This window comes from Bos javanicus, chromosome 11 (genome assembly GCF_032452875.1).
Source record: "Bos javanicus breed banteng chromosome 11, ARS-OSU_banteng_1.0, whole genome shotgun sequence".
Classification (NCBI taxonomy): Eukaryota; Metazoa; Chordata; class Mammalia; order Artiodactyla; family Bovidae; genus Bos; species Bos javanicus.
The window spans coordinates 29,692,226-29,709,413 of record NC_083878.1 but is presented as its reverse complement, the minus strand read 5'-3'; the positions used below and the strand labels follow the sequence as shown (position 1 = coordinate 29,709,413).

Sequence of the window (17,188 nt, the reverse complement as noted above, 5' to 3'; positions counted from 1 at the left end):
TTTTTAAAAACTATCAAACATTAAGAGTGAACTATAGAAAATTATTTTACTTATATGCAGTTCAAAAACAGGTACAACTAATTAATCTATGAGGCTAGAAAGACAGTTATTACCCTTGAAGTGAGGAGAGGCAATAACTGTAAGGATAACTGAGAAGGGTTTTGGGGATACCAGTTATGTTGTTTCCTGACTTATGTGTTGTTACCAAGGTATTCACTTTGTGAAAACCCATCAAATTGCACCTTTAGGATTTGCACTTTTATGTGTATTACACTTCACTTAAGTGTTAAAACTTATATCTAAAACAAAAGATAAAAATAAAACATACTCCAATGCTACTCACATTATATGCAGGAGTATTATATCGTTTTTTATTTCCTCAATTTTAAAGATTTTCTGAAATATGTTTAGGCTGCCTTAAATTTTTTCTAGAATAATAAAGAGTAAGTGCTTCCTTTGTGCCAGACCTTGTTCAAAGTACTTTAAATACATGAAATCATCTAATCCTCATAGCAACCCTAAGGAGGAGGTGTGTTATCACCGTCATTTTAAAAGGGAAGAAACTGCCACCCTGAGGTTCAATAATACCCAGTATAACACAGCATCTAAGTGGAAGAGCTCAGTACGAACCACGGCAAACTAGCTCCAAAGCTCCAACGCTCTGGGACATTGTACCTACACCACCTCTCTAATAGAAGTTTACCTTTTTATAGTGAAGGGTAAAAAACATAATCAAGAAATAAGTTAATCAATCTAAATCACCACTACTCTACTACTTTATTAACTTTCTGTGCAGTTAGATGCTGAAATATGGGTGCAAAATTGCATGTTGTAATAAGTGGTATAAGCATATGGAGTGACTGGAAGTTAGTTTACAAAAGTGTACACTTTTTTTTTTTTTAATATACCTCTCTTCTATTCTGTTCTTGTCCATAAGAGGCTGCTTAATCCACTGGTTAACCAGTCTTTGCCCTTGAGGAGTTTTGCATTTATTGAGCAATGCAGCCAGAGACTGAGAGCCAGAAGTATCTTCAACAGAACCCTAGTAAACAAAAATAAAATAGGAAAGTGGCAGGCTCATTAGTGACCTTACTATGCCATGAAAAAGGATTACTTAATTTTAGAACAAGAACACTTAACATTGGGTACTCCCTGGTAGTCCAGTGATTACGAGTCTAAGCTCTCAGTGCCAAAGACCTGGGTTCAATCCTTGCTTGGGGAATTAAAATCCCACAAGCCTCATGGGAAAAAAAAAAACAACAAACCCTTCACTCCCCAAACTTGTTACAACAACACAAAACTTAACGTTCTTCAAATATTAAACTGAAATGTACACAGAAGCTCCTTATCTGAAAATCAGACTTTTAACATAATCTGATTTTTTAATTTTAATTTTAATCTGATTTTTTGCTGTATATTTTTCCCCAAAACAACAACACTTTATAATTACTGCAGTTTTAGACATAAAACTTCTTAAAATATAATTTTTAAAAACTGCTGTTAATACACAATTTACTGATAAAGTCAGGACAAATTATATTTATATAGTTTGCAATTAGAAAAATACAGTAATTCAAAACTACTTAAGTATAATATTTCAAAATATTTAAGCTCCTTATTAAAAGTCTTATATTCAAAAAAATATATATAAAATAAAAAATAAAAGTCTTATATTCTATATATAAAAGCAAATATTTTAAACTGATGTATTTTTTTTTACCTGGAAAAGGTTAAGGGCTCTCACTGCTGCAATATCCAATTTCATGTACTGGCTGAAGTCAAAAGTAGTCAGTTCAAACTGTCCAAAGTTTGAGTCATCTGATAAGAGTTCTAAAAATTTGATTACTGCAGACAAGGAAGAAACTGCAACCTAAGATTAAGAATTTAAAAGAAAAGATGGCTATCACTAGAATTCTAGAGATTTTTTTAAAAAAACAAATGGTAATATGAAAATAAATTTCAAACATCATTTTTCCTGGTATTTTTTTCCCAATTCAAACCAAGAAAATCAGACAAAGTTTAAATAAACCTTAGACTAGAAAATGATTTTCAGGAAGTGAAAACTAACTGTAATAGCAACACTATTTATAATAGCCAAAAGGAGAAATTATGCTATTGTCCAAGAGAAAAAAGGGTAAAGCCTGGCATGTTCACACTGCGGAATACTACATACAACAACCACATCCAACAATAGATATAAGCACAAACAATCCACTACAACAGGTCACAGTACAGATTATCTCACAAACATGACACTGAATAAAGGAAATCACAAGAGCACGATCTTTATGAGTCCATTCATATTAACTACAAAAATAGACCAAACTAATTCATACTGTCAGAGGTACTAATGGAGGTTAACAAGCGGAACAAAACATAAAGAGGGTCTTATGATCCCGGTACTATTCTGTTTCATGGGTGCTGGTTATGTGGGTATTTATAATTCATAAAAATTTAGTTATACACTTATGATACATATACTTCCTTGTATATATATTTAAATAAGAAATAACTGTCTATATTACTACTATAACATAATAACATAAAGAAGCTAAGGACATTAAACTGATAGCCCAATGAAAATTCTACTTATTATTTGGTACCAAATTCATTGTGAAGGTGCGTATGTTTCATAATTGATAACACAGTCATCTATCTGCCTCTGCCAAATATATAAGAATCTCCTGTTACGTCACCGTCAGGGACAGATGGTAACAATTTTTAGTAGCTCTAAGATGCTTGTGTGCATGGTCAGTTGCTTAGTCATGTCTGACTCTTTGCAACCCCACAGACTGTAGCTCACCAGGCTCCTCTGGCCATGGAAATATCCTGGCAAGAATACTGGAGTGGGTTGCCCGAGTCCTCCTCCAGGGGCTCTTCCCACCCAGGGATCAAACCTGAGTCTCCGGCATTAGCAAGTGGATTCTTTACCACTGAGCCACCTGGGAAGCCCTCAGTAGCATCTTCCAATTTTCAACACTACAGTAATTTTCTCTAATACAGCTTTTCCTTGACTTACGAGGTTACATGCCAATAAGCCTATCATAAATAGAAAATGCATTTAATATCGTTAACCTACTGAACATCATAGCTTAGCCTCATCTGCCTTAAATGTGCTCAGAACACATTAGCCTATGCTAAGTCACTTCAGTCGTGTCTGACTCTGTGCAACCCCATAGACAGCAGCCCACCAGGCTCCCCCGTCCCTGGGATTCTCCAAGCAAGAACACTGGAGTGGGTTGCCATTTCCTTCTCCAATGCATGAAAGTGAAAAGTGAAAGTGAAGTCGCTCAGTCGTGTCCGACTCTTAGCGACCCCGTGGACTGCAGCCTACCAGGCTCCTCCGTCCATGGGAGTTTCCAAGCAAGAGTACTGGAGTGGGGTGCCATTGCCTTCTCCGACATTAGCCTATAGTTGGGCAAAATCATCTAGCACAAAGCCTACTTTATAATATAGTTTAATAACTCAAAATTTATTGAACACTGTACTGAAAGCAAAAAATAGAATGGTTCTATGGGTACAGCATGGTTGTAAGTGTATCAGCTATTAAACCCTGTGATCCCACAGCTGACAGAGCTGCTGCTCTCTGCCCAGCAGCACAAGAAAGCTGCACCACATATTGCTAGTCCAGGAAAAAGCCAAAATTCAAAGTATGGTTTCTACTGAATAAATATAACTTTTGCAGCATTGTAAAGTTAAAAAAAAAAAATCGACAGTTGAACCATAAGTCAGGGAATGTCTGTACTGGGATTATTACTCATACACAATGGCTTTTCATTCTGTCACACAAAGAAAGTAAAACAGATACACTTAGTTTATAAGGATCAAACTATTATGTGATAAGTAATCACTGTAAAATCATGATATAATAATAGTCTCAGTTTATTCTGGTTTGAAGTCAATTTTGAAAATTATAAGCAGCTATAACTTGCTCTTATTTAAATATACAAATTTCTATTTTACTTGTCAGTGATCCACTGACATAACCATTTGAAATAACCATTCAAAAAGGTTTCTAATGTTTTACATAAAAATATAACTCCCAAACCATACTTTCTTCAAAGATTTGAAAAATTGAAAATAAACTCCAACCATTGTGTGCATGTTCATATCTAACACTGAACACAAGCAGTGCCAATTTTTGAGCCAAACTGTTTAAATGTAACATTTATTTTGCAATTACTATGCACTGTGACTATTTCCATCCTTATTACTTTCTAATCTCCGCAACAATCCTTTAAGACATAATGAAGCTGAAGTAATTTATTAAAAACCTCACAGATCCTATATTATAAAACTTTAATAGTACCAACTATCTCACCAACATACCTACGTGACTATCTCACCTACTTAGCTGACAGTAATCAGGCTCTTTCTGGTGAAACCAGTAAGACAACAATCTCTTCCTCACCCCACGGATATATGTTGTGTAAACATAATGAAGTTATATTTAAGATTATGTTTGAATTTTTCTAGTCATTTTCACAAACTTCACCACAGATTAAAATAAGCTTAAAAATCAGTGATCCATTTTAGTCTTTGAAATATAGATGACAGAAGCAGCCTTGTAAACATCACTATTCAGGGGTAAATTCACATTTGTAACCCACGTACCTGGTTCTCCATTTCTGGCAACACAGCACTATTCACCTGTTCTCCCTTCTTGCCTTTCAACAACCGGTTGAGGTCTTGATAAATATCTTTTGTGGAAAAGTCAGCTCTTTTTCTTTCTGTGATCAAAATTCCTCCTCTCTGAATAACCTGTTTTACAGGAAATATTTTAAATTACGAGGAGAACAGCAATACAGAAAGTTGTGCCGCTGACAAATATAAAGTAACAACAGTTTAACAAACAGCTTATTAACCCACATTATATTGTTACACAACAATACATGAAGAAAATGTTGGTAACATGTATTTTAAAAATATATAAATAAAATTTTCGTGGAAATCCAAAATTAGGCTTACATGAAGCTTTCAAAAAATAGTCTCAGTAGTAAAAACTATCAACAGAATGATACTCGGGGAAAGTTGCCTAGATACTATTTATGCTAAAAATGCCCATCACAGATTTGCTAACTCTCAAGTAGTTCTTATCGTATTTGAGGCTCACAAGAAGAAAAGAATCCTTAAAAATCTAAAATAATAAACCAGATATGTATACAAACAACAAAATCAGAACTTTGCTAAAATAGAAGAATCAGAAAAATAAAAGAGGCTAAAGTTCTACTCAAACTATTAAGAAATAAATAATCCTGAAGAACTGGATCTTATTTGTTACATCCATGCTAAATATGGGCATAGTTTTTTATTTTTAAAGGCCCTACATCACCTCTTCCCGACCCTGCATCCCTCAACTGTGAAAGCACTTCTTTTATTAACTGTGATCCCTTTAAGATGACATTCAGTTCAGAAGGAAAGAGAGGAAGGGGGGAGGGGGAAATGATCTGAGGGAGAACAAGTCTTAAGGAAGAGCTGGAAAGTCCTAATAAAGATACAAAGTTTCTGTCAAAATATATTGAAAGGGTTCTGACTTTTAAATTTTTCTTAAATAAAACAGTATCATGTTACTTTAGAGGCATTCCCAGCCTTGGATTCTCTATCATAGACTCCATTCCCTTACCTGCCTCAGTTTTCCCATGTCTCCAGCAGTCTCCCCTCCTGGCATAACACACTCCTTTGGTCCAATCTGAATCAGGAGAGCCTCCAGATTGGAGAACTGATCATTATCAGGGAACTCACACAGTCCCAGCTTCCTCTGTGTGGAGTCAACATACCCAACTCCGACCTGTCTTTGACCATCGACTGTAGACATTTTAACACCCACAACACCAATGGAAGCAGACATATCGTTGTTACCAAAGAGAATATCTTCAAACTGAGAAAGATTACCTGGAGAGGCCTAAGCAAAAATAAAGAGAAATTTTAAGAAACTGTTCAATGTACTTTAATATTTCACTAGCTCCCCACTCCAGTACCCTTGCCTGTAAAATCCCATGGATGGAGGAGCCTGGTGGGCTGCAGTCCATGGGGTCGCTAAGAGTCGGACACGACTGAGCAACTTCACTTTCACTTTCATGCACTGGAGAAGGAAAATGGCAACCTACTCCAGTGTTTTTGCCTGGAGAATCCCAGGGACGGGGGAGCCTGGTGGGCTGTCGTCTATGGGGTCGAACAGAGTCGGACATGACTGAAGTGATTTAGCAGCAGCAGCAAACAAAAATTACCCAACCTAGATGAATTTTATTAACATTTTCTTACCAAACAAAAAAATACTTATAACCATGTATTCCAATTAATATTACCATACTTTCTATAAAGTATCCTCCCTAATTTTCCATAAGAACACTTGGGCAAATCTCAAAACAGCAGTATCAAAAGTGATTTTCAAAAAAAAAAAAGTGCTTTTCAGTTTGAAATGTGGCAGCTAGGTTTACACTCACTCATTCATCAAGGAACCCAAAGGGATAACCCTCTCAATGGTATGCTTACATTTCTACAGTCTGCCAAACTACCTATTGGTTACACGTATTAGAATTTTCACTGAGTAGTTATATCACATATCGCATTATTAGCTTAAATACTAACCTTGGATACTCATGTCTCTATATCAATATATTTGTAAAACGCATATTGTTCTAGATCAATGATTTCCAAATAAAGGGTCTTTGACCTATTTTCAATATTTCAAAAAGATGAGAAATCTCTTTAAGAATATACAAGGCAACTAAAGGGCTTTTTTCTTTGCTTTTGGCTCTACTTGTGTCAATTCGGTGGGTTACAGCAGTTCAACATGATCAGAAGCTGACAGCTGCCTGTTAACATGAGGCATTTCTGGGGCAACTGACGGACCACAGTATGAAAACTGACATAGTTAGAAATAGTACAAATGAGCAGTGACAGCCAAACTTAGGCAACCCATAGGCATCAATAGTTCTTGGATGTCTTTAGCATCATAACAGTATCTTTTCACAATATGGTTCTGAATATACTGTAACTCTGTATGAATCGATTAAAATCTGGATCAAAAATGAAATGGAGGGACTTCCCCAGTAGTCCAGTGGTTAAGACTTTGAGCTTCCACCACAGAGGGCTTGGGTTCAATCCCTAGCTAGGGATCCTGAATGTCTCACTGTTACTGCTGCTGCTAAGTCACTTCAGTCGTGTCCGACTCTGTGTGACCCCATAGACGTCAGCCCACCAGGCTCCACCGTCCCTGGGATTCTCCAAGCAAGAACACTGGAGTGGGTTGCCATTTCCCTCTCCAATGCATGAAAGTGAAAAAGTGAAAGTGAAGTCGCTCGGTTGTGTCCGACTCTTAGGGACCCCATGGACTGCAGCCTGCCAGGCTCCTCCATCCATGGGATTTTCCAGGCAAGAGTACTGGAGTGGGGAATGTCTCACAGCTCAGCCCCCCAAAAGAAAATGTTATGGAAAACTGTTATCTGATACTCAAATTAAAAAGCACTGATTTACGTTTAAAAGCACAATCGTAAACACCATATTTTCACATACATACTTCAGATTTACACACAGGTTATGAAGCATATCTTTAAAAAAACCTTCAAAAGTGAATCAATAGCTAATAAAGTTGAGTTTTTGACAGTCCTTGAAAATGGTAAGACTGGTAATCCCTGAACTAGATGGTACTAAGGTCCCTTCCTGCTCTGAACATACTACTGAGGACACGGGAAAAAAAGTCATTCACAGGAACTTCCCTGATGATCCAGTGGTTAAGACTCCAAGCTTCCACTGCGGATGACACCGGTCTGATCCCTAGTCAGGGAAATAAGGTCCCACATGCCACTTGGTGTGTCCAAAAGTCAAAAAAAAAAAAAGTCATAGAAGTCAACTACCCTAAATATCACTAATACTTTACAACAGAATCAGTAAGCTAAAAATTAAGATATATCAACTTTAGCAGCTTGTAAATCTGAACTTCTTAAAATGTCAGAATGAAGATACTACATTTTAACCTGATCAAGATACACACTTAATGTTTTTCCCCCCCGATCTAAAAGCTAGGAGTTAAAACAATTCATCTAAAAGGATTCTGATGACACAAAGGAGTGAGGTGTGAGGAGCTGATAAAACAGTTAATCACCTAAATTCATGATTCCACATTTTGGTGTTGTTACTAACTGAGCTCTGTGTAGAGTGAGATAGAAAAACATCATGTTTTGGTACCCTCAATTTTCTATTAAAATCTTTCAAGATGTAGGATAATACTTTTAAGTCCCACTTTTCTCAGTAAAGCAGCAATGAAAATTCTAAGGAAACTCCATCATAACGTGTGTGTGTGTGCACACCCATGCTCAGTCATGCTCAACTCTTGGTGACACTATGGACTCTAGCCCACCAGGCTCCTCATCCATGGGATTTTCCAGGCAAGAATACTGGACTAGGTTGCAATTTCCTCCTCCAGGGGACCTTCCTGACCCAGGGATCAAACCCGATTCTCCCGCATTGGCAGCAGATTCTTTACTGCTGAGCCATTGAGGATAATACTCTCAGTTCCACTTTTCTCAGTAAAGTATCACTGAAAATTCTGAGGAAACTCCGTAACACAGGATGCTAAATTCTCTCAGATGTAATCTTCAGGAAATGTCTACATTTTCAAAGGTGGGGGGGTGTGGTGGTGGGAGGCAACATGGAAGGGATATTGAAGAGTATTATTCTTGGGGCAGCACCAACATCACATGTTTAAATATTGCACACACAAAAACTTTCATAGGCCTTTCAGGTCAGAAAACATCTTGAAAACCTTCTCATTTTATGTTTATAAAGAAACAGATACTGGAGAAGGCTGGGAAATCTGCCAAGATCACCCAGAGGAGAAAAGAAATGAGATGCACCAACTACAAGCCCAGAGCATTGTCCCTCGCTTACCACGTTTATTCCTTTGCAAGGATAAATCTCAACTCCCCAACATTTTAACCTTTATCCCGTATTTATGTGCATGTATTGGTTTAGTCACTAAGTTGTGTCCTACTCTTCCAACCTCATGGACTGTAGCCCGAACGCCTCCTCTGTCCATGGAATTCTCCAGGCAAGAATACTGGAGTGGGTTGCCATTTCCTTCTTCAGGGGATGTTCCTGACCCAGGAACTGAACCAGGGTCTCCTGCATTGCAGGCAGATCCTTTACTGACTGAGCTACAAGAGAATGTACTGTGTGTGAACAAAAACATGACTTTACAGACTAAAAATACAGTCTTCAAGTAAAACAAGCTAGCACAATCATCTCCATGAAGGCATTAGAAGCACATCAACAAGCCCTTCTGGACACACCTAGGAATGTGATCAGCATTAAACAAAGGTCCAGACTTTTAAAAATTACAGTCAAATGAAAGAGAAAGGAATACACAAAGAGCAAATACATTACAAATGTATATAAATGAGTTTCCCAGAACATGCTAATTGTGTGATATTACTTCAAAAACAGTAAAAATCAAATTTCCTTTAATGCTGGCATTCAACTTTACGTAAAAGCTATTAATTACTTGGGTTTCAGTGACAGTGACAAAGCTCAGAGTACTCATACTCATAAAGATTTACTGAATTTCTGAATTGCTATTAAACTGTGATTTTAAAAACCACATGCTAAAGAATATTAAAGTCTCTCAAAGGATTTTACTATCACAACCTGGCTAAAATATTAAAGCAACAGAGAATTCAATTTAATTTTTTTCTATTCTTAAAAACACAACTAAATTTAAAAGGAAGATAATTACCTTAAATGCCAAATACCAATCATTCTCCTTGGAGGCCTTATTTCCAGCTCTGTTCTTATAAACTTCAACTCTGTACTGACGAACTAGAAGAAGATCTTTTACAAAAGACTCAAAATTCATTTTGCTAAGCACAACACTCTCCAGAGTCTTTGCTCCTAAAGAAAAATATTAAAAATACAGGTTACAGATTTCACGATTTAAAGTCATAAGCGTTCAAGACCTAACACAATGCCTCCCTCCAAGCTATGTTGTTTTCCCAGTAATTCATTCACTCAATAAACCTATTTCATGTCCCAGGGATTCTAGTAGATGAAGGGTATAATACAGTGGATAAATACAGCCAGATGGCTGGATGGCATCACTGACTCGATGCACGTGAGTCTGAGTGAACTCCGGGAGTTGGTGATGGACAGGGATGCCTGGCGTGCTGAGATTCATGGGGTCGCAAAGAGTCAGACACGACTGAGCGACTGAACTAACTAACTAACATATCAAAATAAGAAATTAAGATTAAAAAAATGAATAAATATATATACAGCTGATGCTACTTTTTTCATCATCTGTTTTTAACAAGTTTGGATAAAAGTCTTATATAACAACTATTACAATAGTTATATATATAATAATAATACAATAGTATTTATATAATTTTTTCAGAAGGTCCATAAAATAAATTACTAATTATGATAAAATGTTCTGGTAACGTAGTTCAAAAATTGAAGGTTCAAAAGGTACATCAATTCACCACTGTCCCCTACACATTCCGTTTACCACCCCAGTGTTACCAGTTCATAGAATGTATTTCCAAACGCACGCACACACAGGCAAATATAAAGCACTGCCTTTTTTTCTTTTCTATAACTCCACACTATACATACTGTTCTCTTTTTTTTTAAACTTTGATATGGTAGTCTAAAAGATTGTTCCACCAGTACATAATCAGATTCTTTCTGTTACAGCTGCAACGTTTCAGTGACCCTCAGGAAGTTCTATAATTAATCTCTTAGTGATGGACATATAGGTTTTTCCAATTTTTGTTATTACAACAGGTTACATGAATAATCTTGCATGTGTTTCATTCTCTAAACATTAGAGTGTAACTGTGAGATAAAGTCCTAAAACTGGATTTTTTTCAAAGGATGATATGTGCGATTTTTATAAATATTGCCAGACTATCCCCCTTGGTTGGCTGTACCAATTAACACCACCATCTGTAAAGTATTAATGCCATTTATTTTCACTATCCAGTCAACAGAGTTTTAAAACTTACTGGTCCTCATCTCACATCACCCGTTCTCAACTGGGGAAGATCTTGCTCCCCTAGTGGACACTATCTCTGTCTGGGGGCATCTAAGTTGTCACAACTGGGGCAAGGGAGTAATAATGGAATCTAGTAGGGAGAGGAGGGGATGCTGTTAACCATGCACAGGCTAGCCCCTCACAGCAACAGATTAACTCTTTGGTCAAAAATATCAACAGTGCCAAAGTGAAGTGAAAGTGAAAATCGCTCAGTCCTATCTGACTCTTTGCGACCCCGTGGACTGTATGTCCATGGAATTCTCCAGGCCGGAATACTGGAGTGGATAGCTGTTCCCTTCTCCAGGGGATATTGCCAACCCAGGGATCGAACCCAGGTCTCCCACATTGCAGGAGGATTCTTTACCAGCTGAGCCACATATTACCTAATAGTCTTAGATGTATAGTCTTAGACTACAGGGTCTCATTTTAGTTTTGATTCATAAATAACAATGTCTTTACAAAATAAATAAAATCACCCGCACTATCAAATGGAATTATAACTCAATTTTCAAATAAAACAGTTAATACCAATTATTCACTTAAAGGTAATTCAGAATATACTTGTAGGGACTTCCCTGGTGGTCCAGTGGCTAAAACTCCATGTTTCCAATGCAGGGGGCCCAGGTTCACTCCCTGGTCAGGTGATTAGATCCCACATGCTACAATAAAAATCACCATTAAAACCCAGTGCAGTCAAATAAATTTCAAAAATAAAACTACAGAATATACATGCAGATTATTCTGACAAGTCTGGATCTTATGAGAGACTTAATCTAAATTTAACAATAGATTGTATCAAGCACAAATATTAAATACAAATACAAATTAATTAAATGACAAAATACAATTATTTTGTACAGCGCAAGACACAGCTGATACTTTCAATATCATTTTACTAGTTACATAAGCAGTGGACAAGCACCCCCGCTGTCACAGACACCCTGAAAACGGGCTCAAATCTTGCTTCTCTAAAGTTATTCCCTAGAACATTTCTTATGATCTCATCCAGGACCAGGTACAGGGACCAGGTGGCTATCAAATGAGCAGAGAAAGCCAAAGGAAGAACACAACGGACAGATGACAAATGACTTCAAATGTGGGAACCGTGACAAAATGAGGAAAGCACAAGGTAAAAGGAAAAGCTGGACTCACTAGGTCAGAGGGAGCAGCCACTGGACTCAAGCCACTGCTAACCTGCCCAGTTTCCAACTACGCAGAATTTTCAAAAGAAGCTCAAAATCTGAATGTTTTCATGAAACCACCCAATTTTTACAATATAGGCAATTAATTCAAACTTTTAAGAAAACATTATTTAGGTTGCCAGTTTTCGACTCAGCAAGTAAAACACAGCCACATTTTTACAGACTTGAATAGACTACCTTTCTTTACCTTGCATGTAGAAAGCAAGCTGCATGAAAATTACATCTACTCTGAATGTTACTCCTTCAGCAAAGCCTATACTCACATTCTCAGGAGGCATATGAGAGATATAAGGTCTACCCAGGCTGCAAGTCTCACTTCTCCCAATTAAGACTCACTCAGGACCAGAACTTCAGTGGAATGGTAGGCCCCATTTAAACTATTTCCTGTTTTTGCCTAGCACATAGGGTGACTAGGTAGTCACCTATCCCACCCATCCCACTTTGCCCAAGACTCTCCAGCTTTCAGCACTGAAAGCCCAGCACCCCAGGAGCCCTCTTAGTCCCAATGCAAACCAGAACTATTGGACAACCTATTGGCTCATCCAGTTGAATACATAAGAAACATTATTTATGGACTTCCCTGGTGGCTCAGATGATAAAGAATCTGCCTGCAAAGCCGGACACATGGGTTTGATGCCTGGGTCAGGAAGATTCCCCTGGAGAAGGGAATGGGTAACCACTCCAGTATTCCTGCCTGAAGAATTCCATGGACAGAGGAGCCTGGTGGGTTACAGTCCATGGGTGGCAAAGAGTGGGATATGACTGAGCAACTAACACTACACTGAATATTATTCATATGATGAAATATTATCATAAAATTTGCTCTTGGAAAGCACTGAACCACAGTCAATACAAAATTAGAAAGGAATTTCTCCCAGAGATGTTTATAAACGCCACTGTAATTATCGGTCAACAACTTTCAATAAATAGAGCAATGAGCTTCAAAACACTGTTATATCATCCTTTAATTTAGAAGGCAAAACATAAAGTCCAACTCAGCAAAAACAATTCTGGGAAGAGAGGGGAAAAAAACACTGGTCTGGCACATAATTCCGAAACAATCTTTAAATCAGCCTAGTAGGATGTGCCAGCACGCTTGTCTGGCCAGCACTGATTCGGAATTTGAATGCTTAGCACACATGAACAAGCACTCTCAGATCCACAAGCCCCAACACTCTCTATTATTACATCTATTTGCACATCAAAGTTATCTGCCTGGCCAAGGGCAGAGGCAGAGCAATCCTGTCTTTCTATAGACACACTCAACAGGAAAACACATTCACAACAGCACTGCCTTATTTTGGCTGTCTATCAAGCAGCATGAGGGATCTTAGTTCCCTGACCAGGGGTCAAACCTGTGTCCTCTGCAGTGGAAGCACAGAGTTCTAACCACTGGACCACCAGGAAAGTCCCCAGAGATTTCTTAAAAGTGGTGGGTCAAGAGGCAAATGAGGTGATCCCCCTCCCCCCAAGGCCTCTCACACTTCCTCCACTACTAATCTCCAGATAGGTTGTCAAACCATCTCCAAAGATACTGTTATCCTCCAAAGATACTACTTCTCTCAAACAAGTGACACACTGATGTGGCAATGCATTTTAAGTCTTAAGCACCAGATGTATGGTTACTCTATGTTTCTGGTGAAGAGTTTGGCTGTATGCTTTAAGTCTGAAAACCAGGAAGAAAAACTGAAGGGGAGCTGGAAGAGAAAGCTACCCAGCCTCCATCTGGGACAGAAGAAAAACCTCAGCTTGGTACAAGATTCTCCGCCTCAAGAATAACTTGGAAGCCCCATCTTCATTCAGCTGATGACGTGTCTGCTACCGCCTGCAATGCGGGAGACCTGGGTTCAATCCCTGGGTTGGGAAGATCCCCCGGAGAAAGGAAAGGCTACCCAATCCAGTATTCTGGCTTGGAGAATTCCATGGACTGTACAGTCCATGGGGTCGCAAAGAGTCGGACATGACTAAGCAACTTTCACTCACGTGTGGGCACTGTACCAGGGACTGGGATTCAGAGGCAGAGACTGGTAAGGAGACTGGTCCTAAGGCAGGGAACACCTAAGAGGGGCAGTTAACCAGGCAGCCTTAAGATGGGAGTCAAGAAAGGTTTCCAGGAGGAGATGCCTTCTAAGCTGAGTTCTGACAGCAAAAGAGACAAAGGATAAGGAACTTTGTTTTCTAAGGACTCAGATTTCTCATCAATAAATTGAAGCTAGGTACTAACCCAACTAGCAGGTCTTTATTATAATAATGTATCACTAGTTGTTTTAGAGTCAGAGAAAAGCAGCCAAAAGGATATGAAGACTAAATGCCAATAGAATGAACCAAAGAGAAGAAATGATCAACAGAATGCCATCTGTGAGAAGAGGAGATGCGATCCAGACCACAGCAAAAGGCTCCTCTCTTCACTGGCACAACAGGGAAGGAGAGAATGGATACAGATGACATTAAAAATATAGGTTCAAAAAATAATCCAAATATGGATCAACAAATGGATTAAATGAAGTATGGTACATCCATACAACTGGAATATTTGGCAATAAAAAGTAATGAAGGATTGATAACACAGATGAAACTTGAAAATGTTAAGTGAGAGAAGTCACTCAATACCAGTGTTTCTAGAGAGAGAGAAAGCAGATTTGTGGCTGCCTGTGTTTCGGAGGACTGTGGGGAGAGGGAAAGTTCCTGCTGACAGGTACAGGGTTTCTCAAGACTCAAGTGAAATTTAGCCTCTCTTGTAATGCCTCTTCTGCCGGGTACAGTCTTTGGCAACCCTGTCTCCGCCTCGTCTGTAACGTGTTCTGCAGCATCTTCTACAGGTCTTCAACTGGAATGAGATTTCTGCCTTGCTCTCCACTAAATGGGGCTTCCCTGGGAGCTCAGAGGAATCCGCCTGCAATGTGGAAGACCCGGGTTCGATCTCTGGATTGGGAAGATCCCCTGGGAGGGCATGGCAACCCACTCCAGTACTCTTGCCTGGACAATCCCCATGGACAGAGGAGATTGGCGGGCTTCAGTCCATGGGGTCGCAAAGAGTCCTCAACAGGACTGAGCGACAAAGCCTAGCACATCCAGAGACTAAGCACACAAACATCCACTAGAGGGAGCTCTGTGAAGGTGGCGATACTGCCTCTTGATCTATGTACTCCCAGTGTCCAGAACGCTGCCTGAAAAGGTAGCATTCAATAAATGTCTATCTGCTGAATTAAACATCTTTCGTCAGTAACATCCCATCTGCATATGGCAAAGGCAGGTCTAAAGCCTGCAACTCCTTACTCCTCCTAGAATGTTCATTCACAAAAGAGTCAGGGATAAAAGATTAAAATAAAACAAGATGTTTAGAACATCTAACTCACAAGGGGGTGAGAAGTTTGTAGTAGCTTTCCAGGGAGAGATAATGCTAGAGAAATGGGGGTGGGTTACTGAGGGCGCTGAATTCCGAGCGGAGTCACAGACATCCAAGACTAACTCAAGGACACACAGCTGGTAAAAGGAGGGGCTAAGACTTGAATCCAGGCAATCTGGCTCCAGAGTTCAAGGTCCCGACCACCAATACTGCCTAGCAACTGTAGTCACTATAAGTCCCTGCGCTGAACAGCGATATAAATCACGTTCGGCCAACAGGTAAAAACACGTTGGTGACATAAAACGGTCTCCCTAAATCCTTTCTATTCTAAATTTCAATCCTGGACTGGCATTTGTGATAACGAGGATTGGCAGCGTTTGTGATGAGATCCACAGCGCCAAGGCGGGGGCTGAGAAGCAGACACCCACGCGGACTGCAAAAAAAAAAAAAAATAGAACAATGTGTTCAAACGCCTCGCATGAAGCCAGGCACACAGCGATCGCTATTAGTTCTGATCCGGGGCAACTGCCGAGGGGCAGACTTAGGGCGGAGGCAGGGCAGGGGGCGGGTGGCGCCCCTCTGGGCCAGGCAGGGACCGGAGCACGCGCAGTGCCCCCACGAAACACCAGCGTCCCCGCCCCCGGGCCTCCCGGCCCGACACCCTACCACTTCCTGAGAGGAGCCACTCTGCGGGGTTCCCCCCGACCCGAGCCCGCGCCATCCCAGCCCTCACCTGCCGGCCCCATATACTTGACCACCCCCTGGGTCTTGAACACTTCGCGGGCGGCCAGCAGTGCGTCCTCCCGGTGCGCGGTGTAGAAGTCACCCCGGTCAAAAAGGCGCACTGTGGTGGTCGGCTTCTCCGGCATGCCTTGGAAGAAGCGCACAAAGCCGACCTCGGCCGCGCTATCCAGCTGCAGGGTGTCCTTCGGCTGCACCGCCATTTCGAAACCTCTCCACCAGCCGCCCGAGAGAACTGCACGACCCCGCACCCACCAAGATGTTTCCCGCCTCCCCTCCCTCGCCCCCCAAGCGCGTCCGGCCTCTGCGGAGATACCCAATCAACATCCAGCACTGCGACTCTGTGGGTGGGAGTGCGCCCCGACAGCCAATCATAATCGGACGCGGCCCAGCTTCCCGCGCACGCTGGCGACTCTGTATAATGCGCATGCGTGAGCCTAGGTCGCGCGCCGACCCTGGCAGACGCCCATCGTTGAAAGGGTTAGGTCTCCGGGTTTTCTGGGCTGCACAGGCGTGGGCACCAGGTGGAGGAATAGCTAGATTAAGAGGTCAGATGGGAGGTTCCGGCTAGTTTTGAGTTTATTATGTACCCGTAAGCACGAGAGTGAAATCAAAAAGAAACTTGAAAGCAAGGAAAAACTAGCCTTCCTATCACAGTATTTTTTTTAACCTATGCCCCTCTCCTTCCAGCTGCCTCCGTTTTCTTTTTTAAGCAAACTCCATCCTAGCCAAGACTTCACTCCCTGATTGATTGATTCATTCAAAAACAGAAAACTTGCTATGCTCCAGACATAGGATCTGAGGATTAGTAAAGATAAGAGAAAAATCACAGTCTTTGTTGAGCTTATATTCTAATGAATGTATTCA

At 40.1% G+C, this 17,188-nt stretch overlaps 1 protein-coding gene across 1 annotated transcript in view; it reads right to left on the bottom strand.

Moving 5' to 3' along the window:
- The window catches only part of MSH2 (mutS homolog 2), an 82,194-nt gene extending 65,572 nt beyond the window's left edge, over nucleotides 1–16,622 (bottom strand). Inside the window, exons 1-6 of the mRNA XM_061432274.1 lie at nucleotides 16,314–16,622; nucleotides 9,734–9,888; nucleotides 5,624–5,902; nucleotides 4,615–4,761; nucleotides 1,721–1,870; nucleotides 909–1,042 (exon numbers count right to left, since the gene is read on the bottom strand). Of these exons, the coding sequence (XP_061288258.1) occupies nucleotides 909–1,042; nucleotides 1,721–1,870; nucleotides 4,615–4,761; nucleotides 5,624–5,902; nucleotides 9,734–9,888; nucleotides 16,314–16,524 (1,076 nt within the window). The 5' untranslated portion in view covers nucleotides 16,525–16,622. The remainder of the gene's footprint in view (nucleotides 1–908; nucleotides 1,043–1,720; nucleotides 1,871–4,614; nucleotides 4,762–5,623; nucleotides 5,903–9,733; nucleotides 9,889–16,313) is intronic.
- Nucleotides 16,623–17,188: the final 566 nt, after the last annotated feature.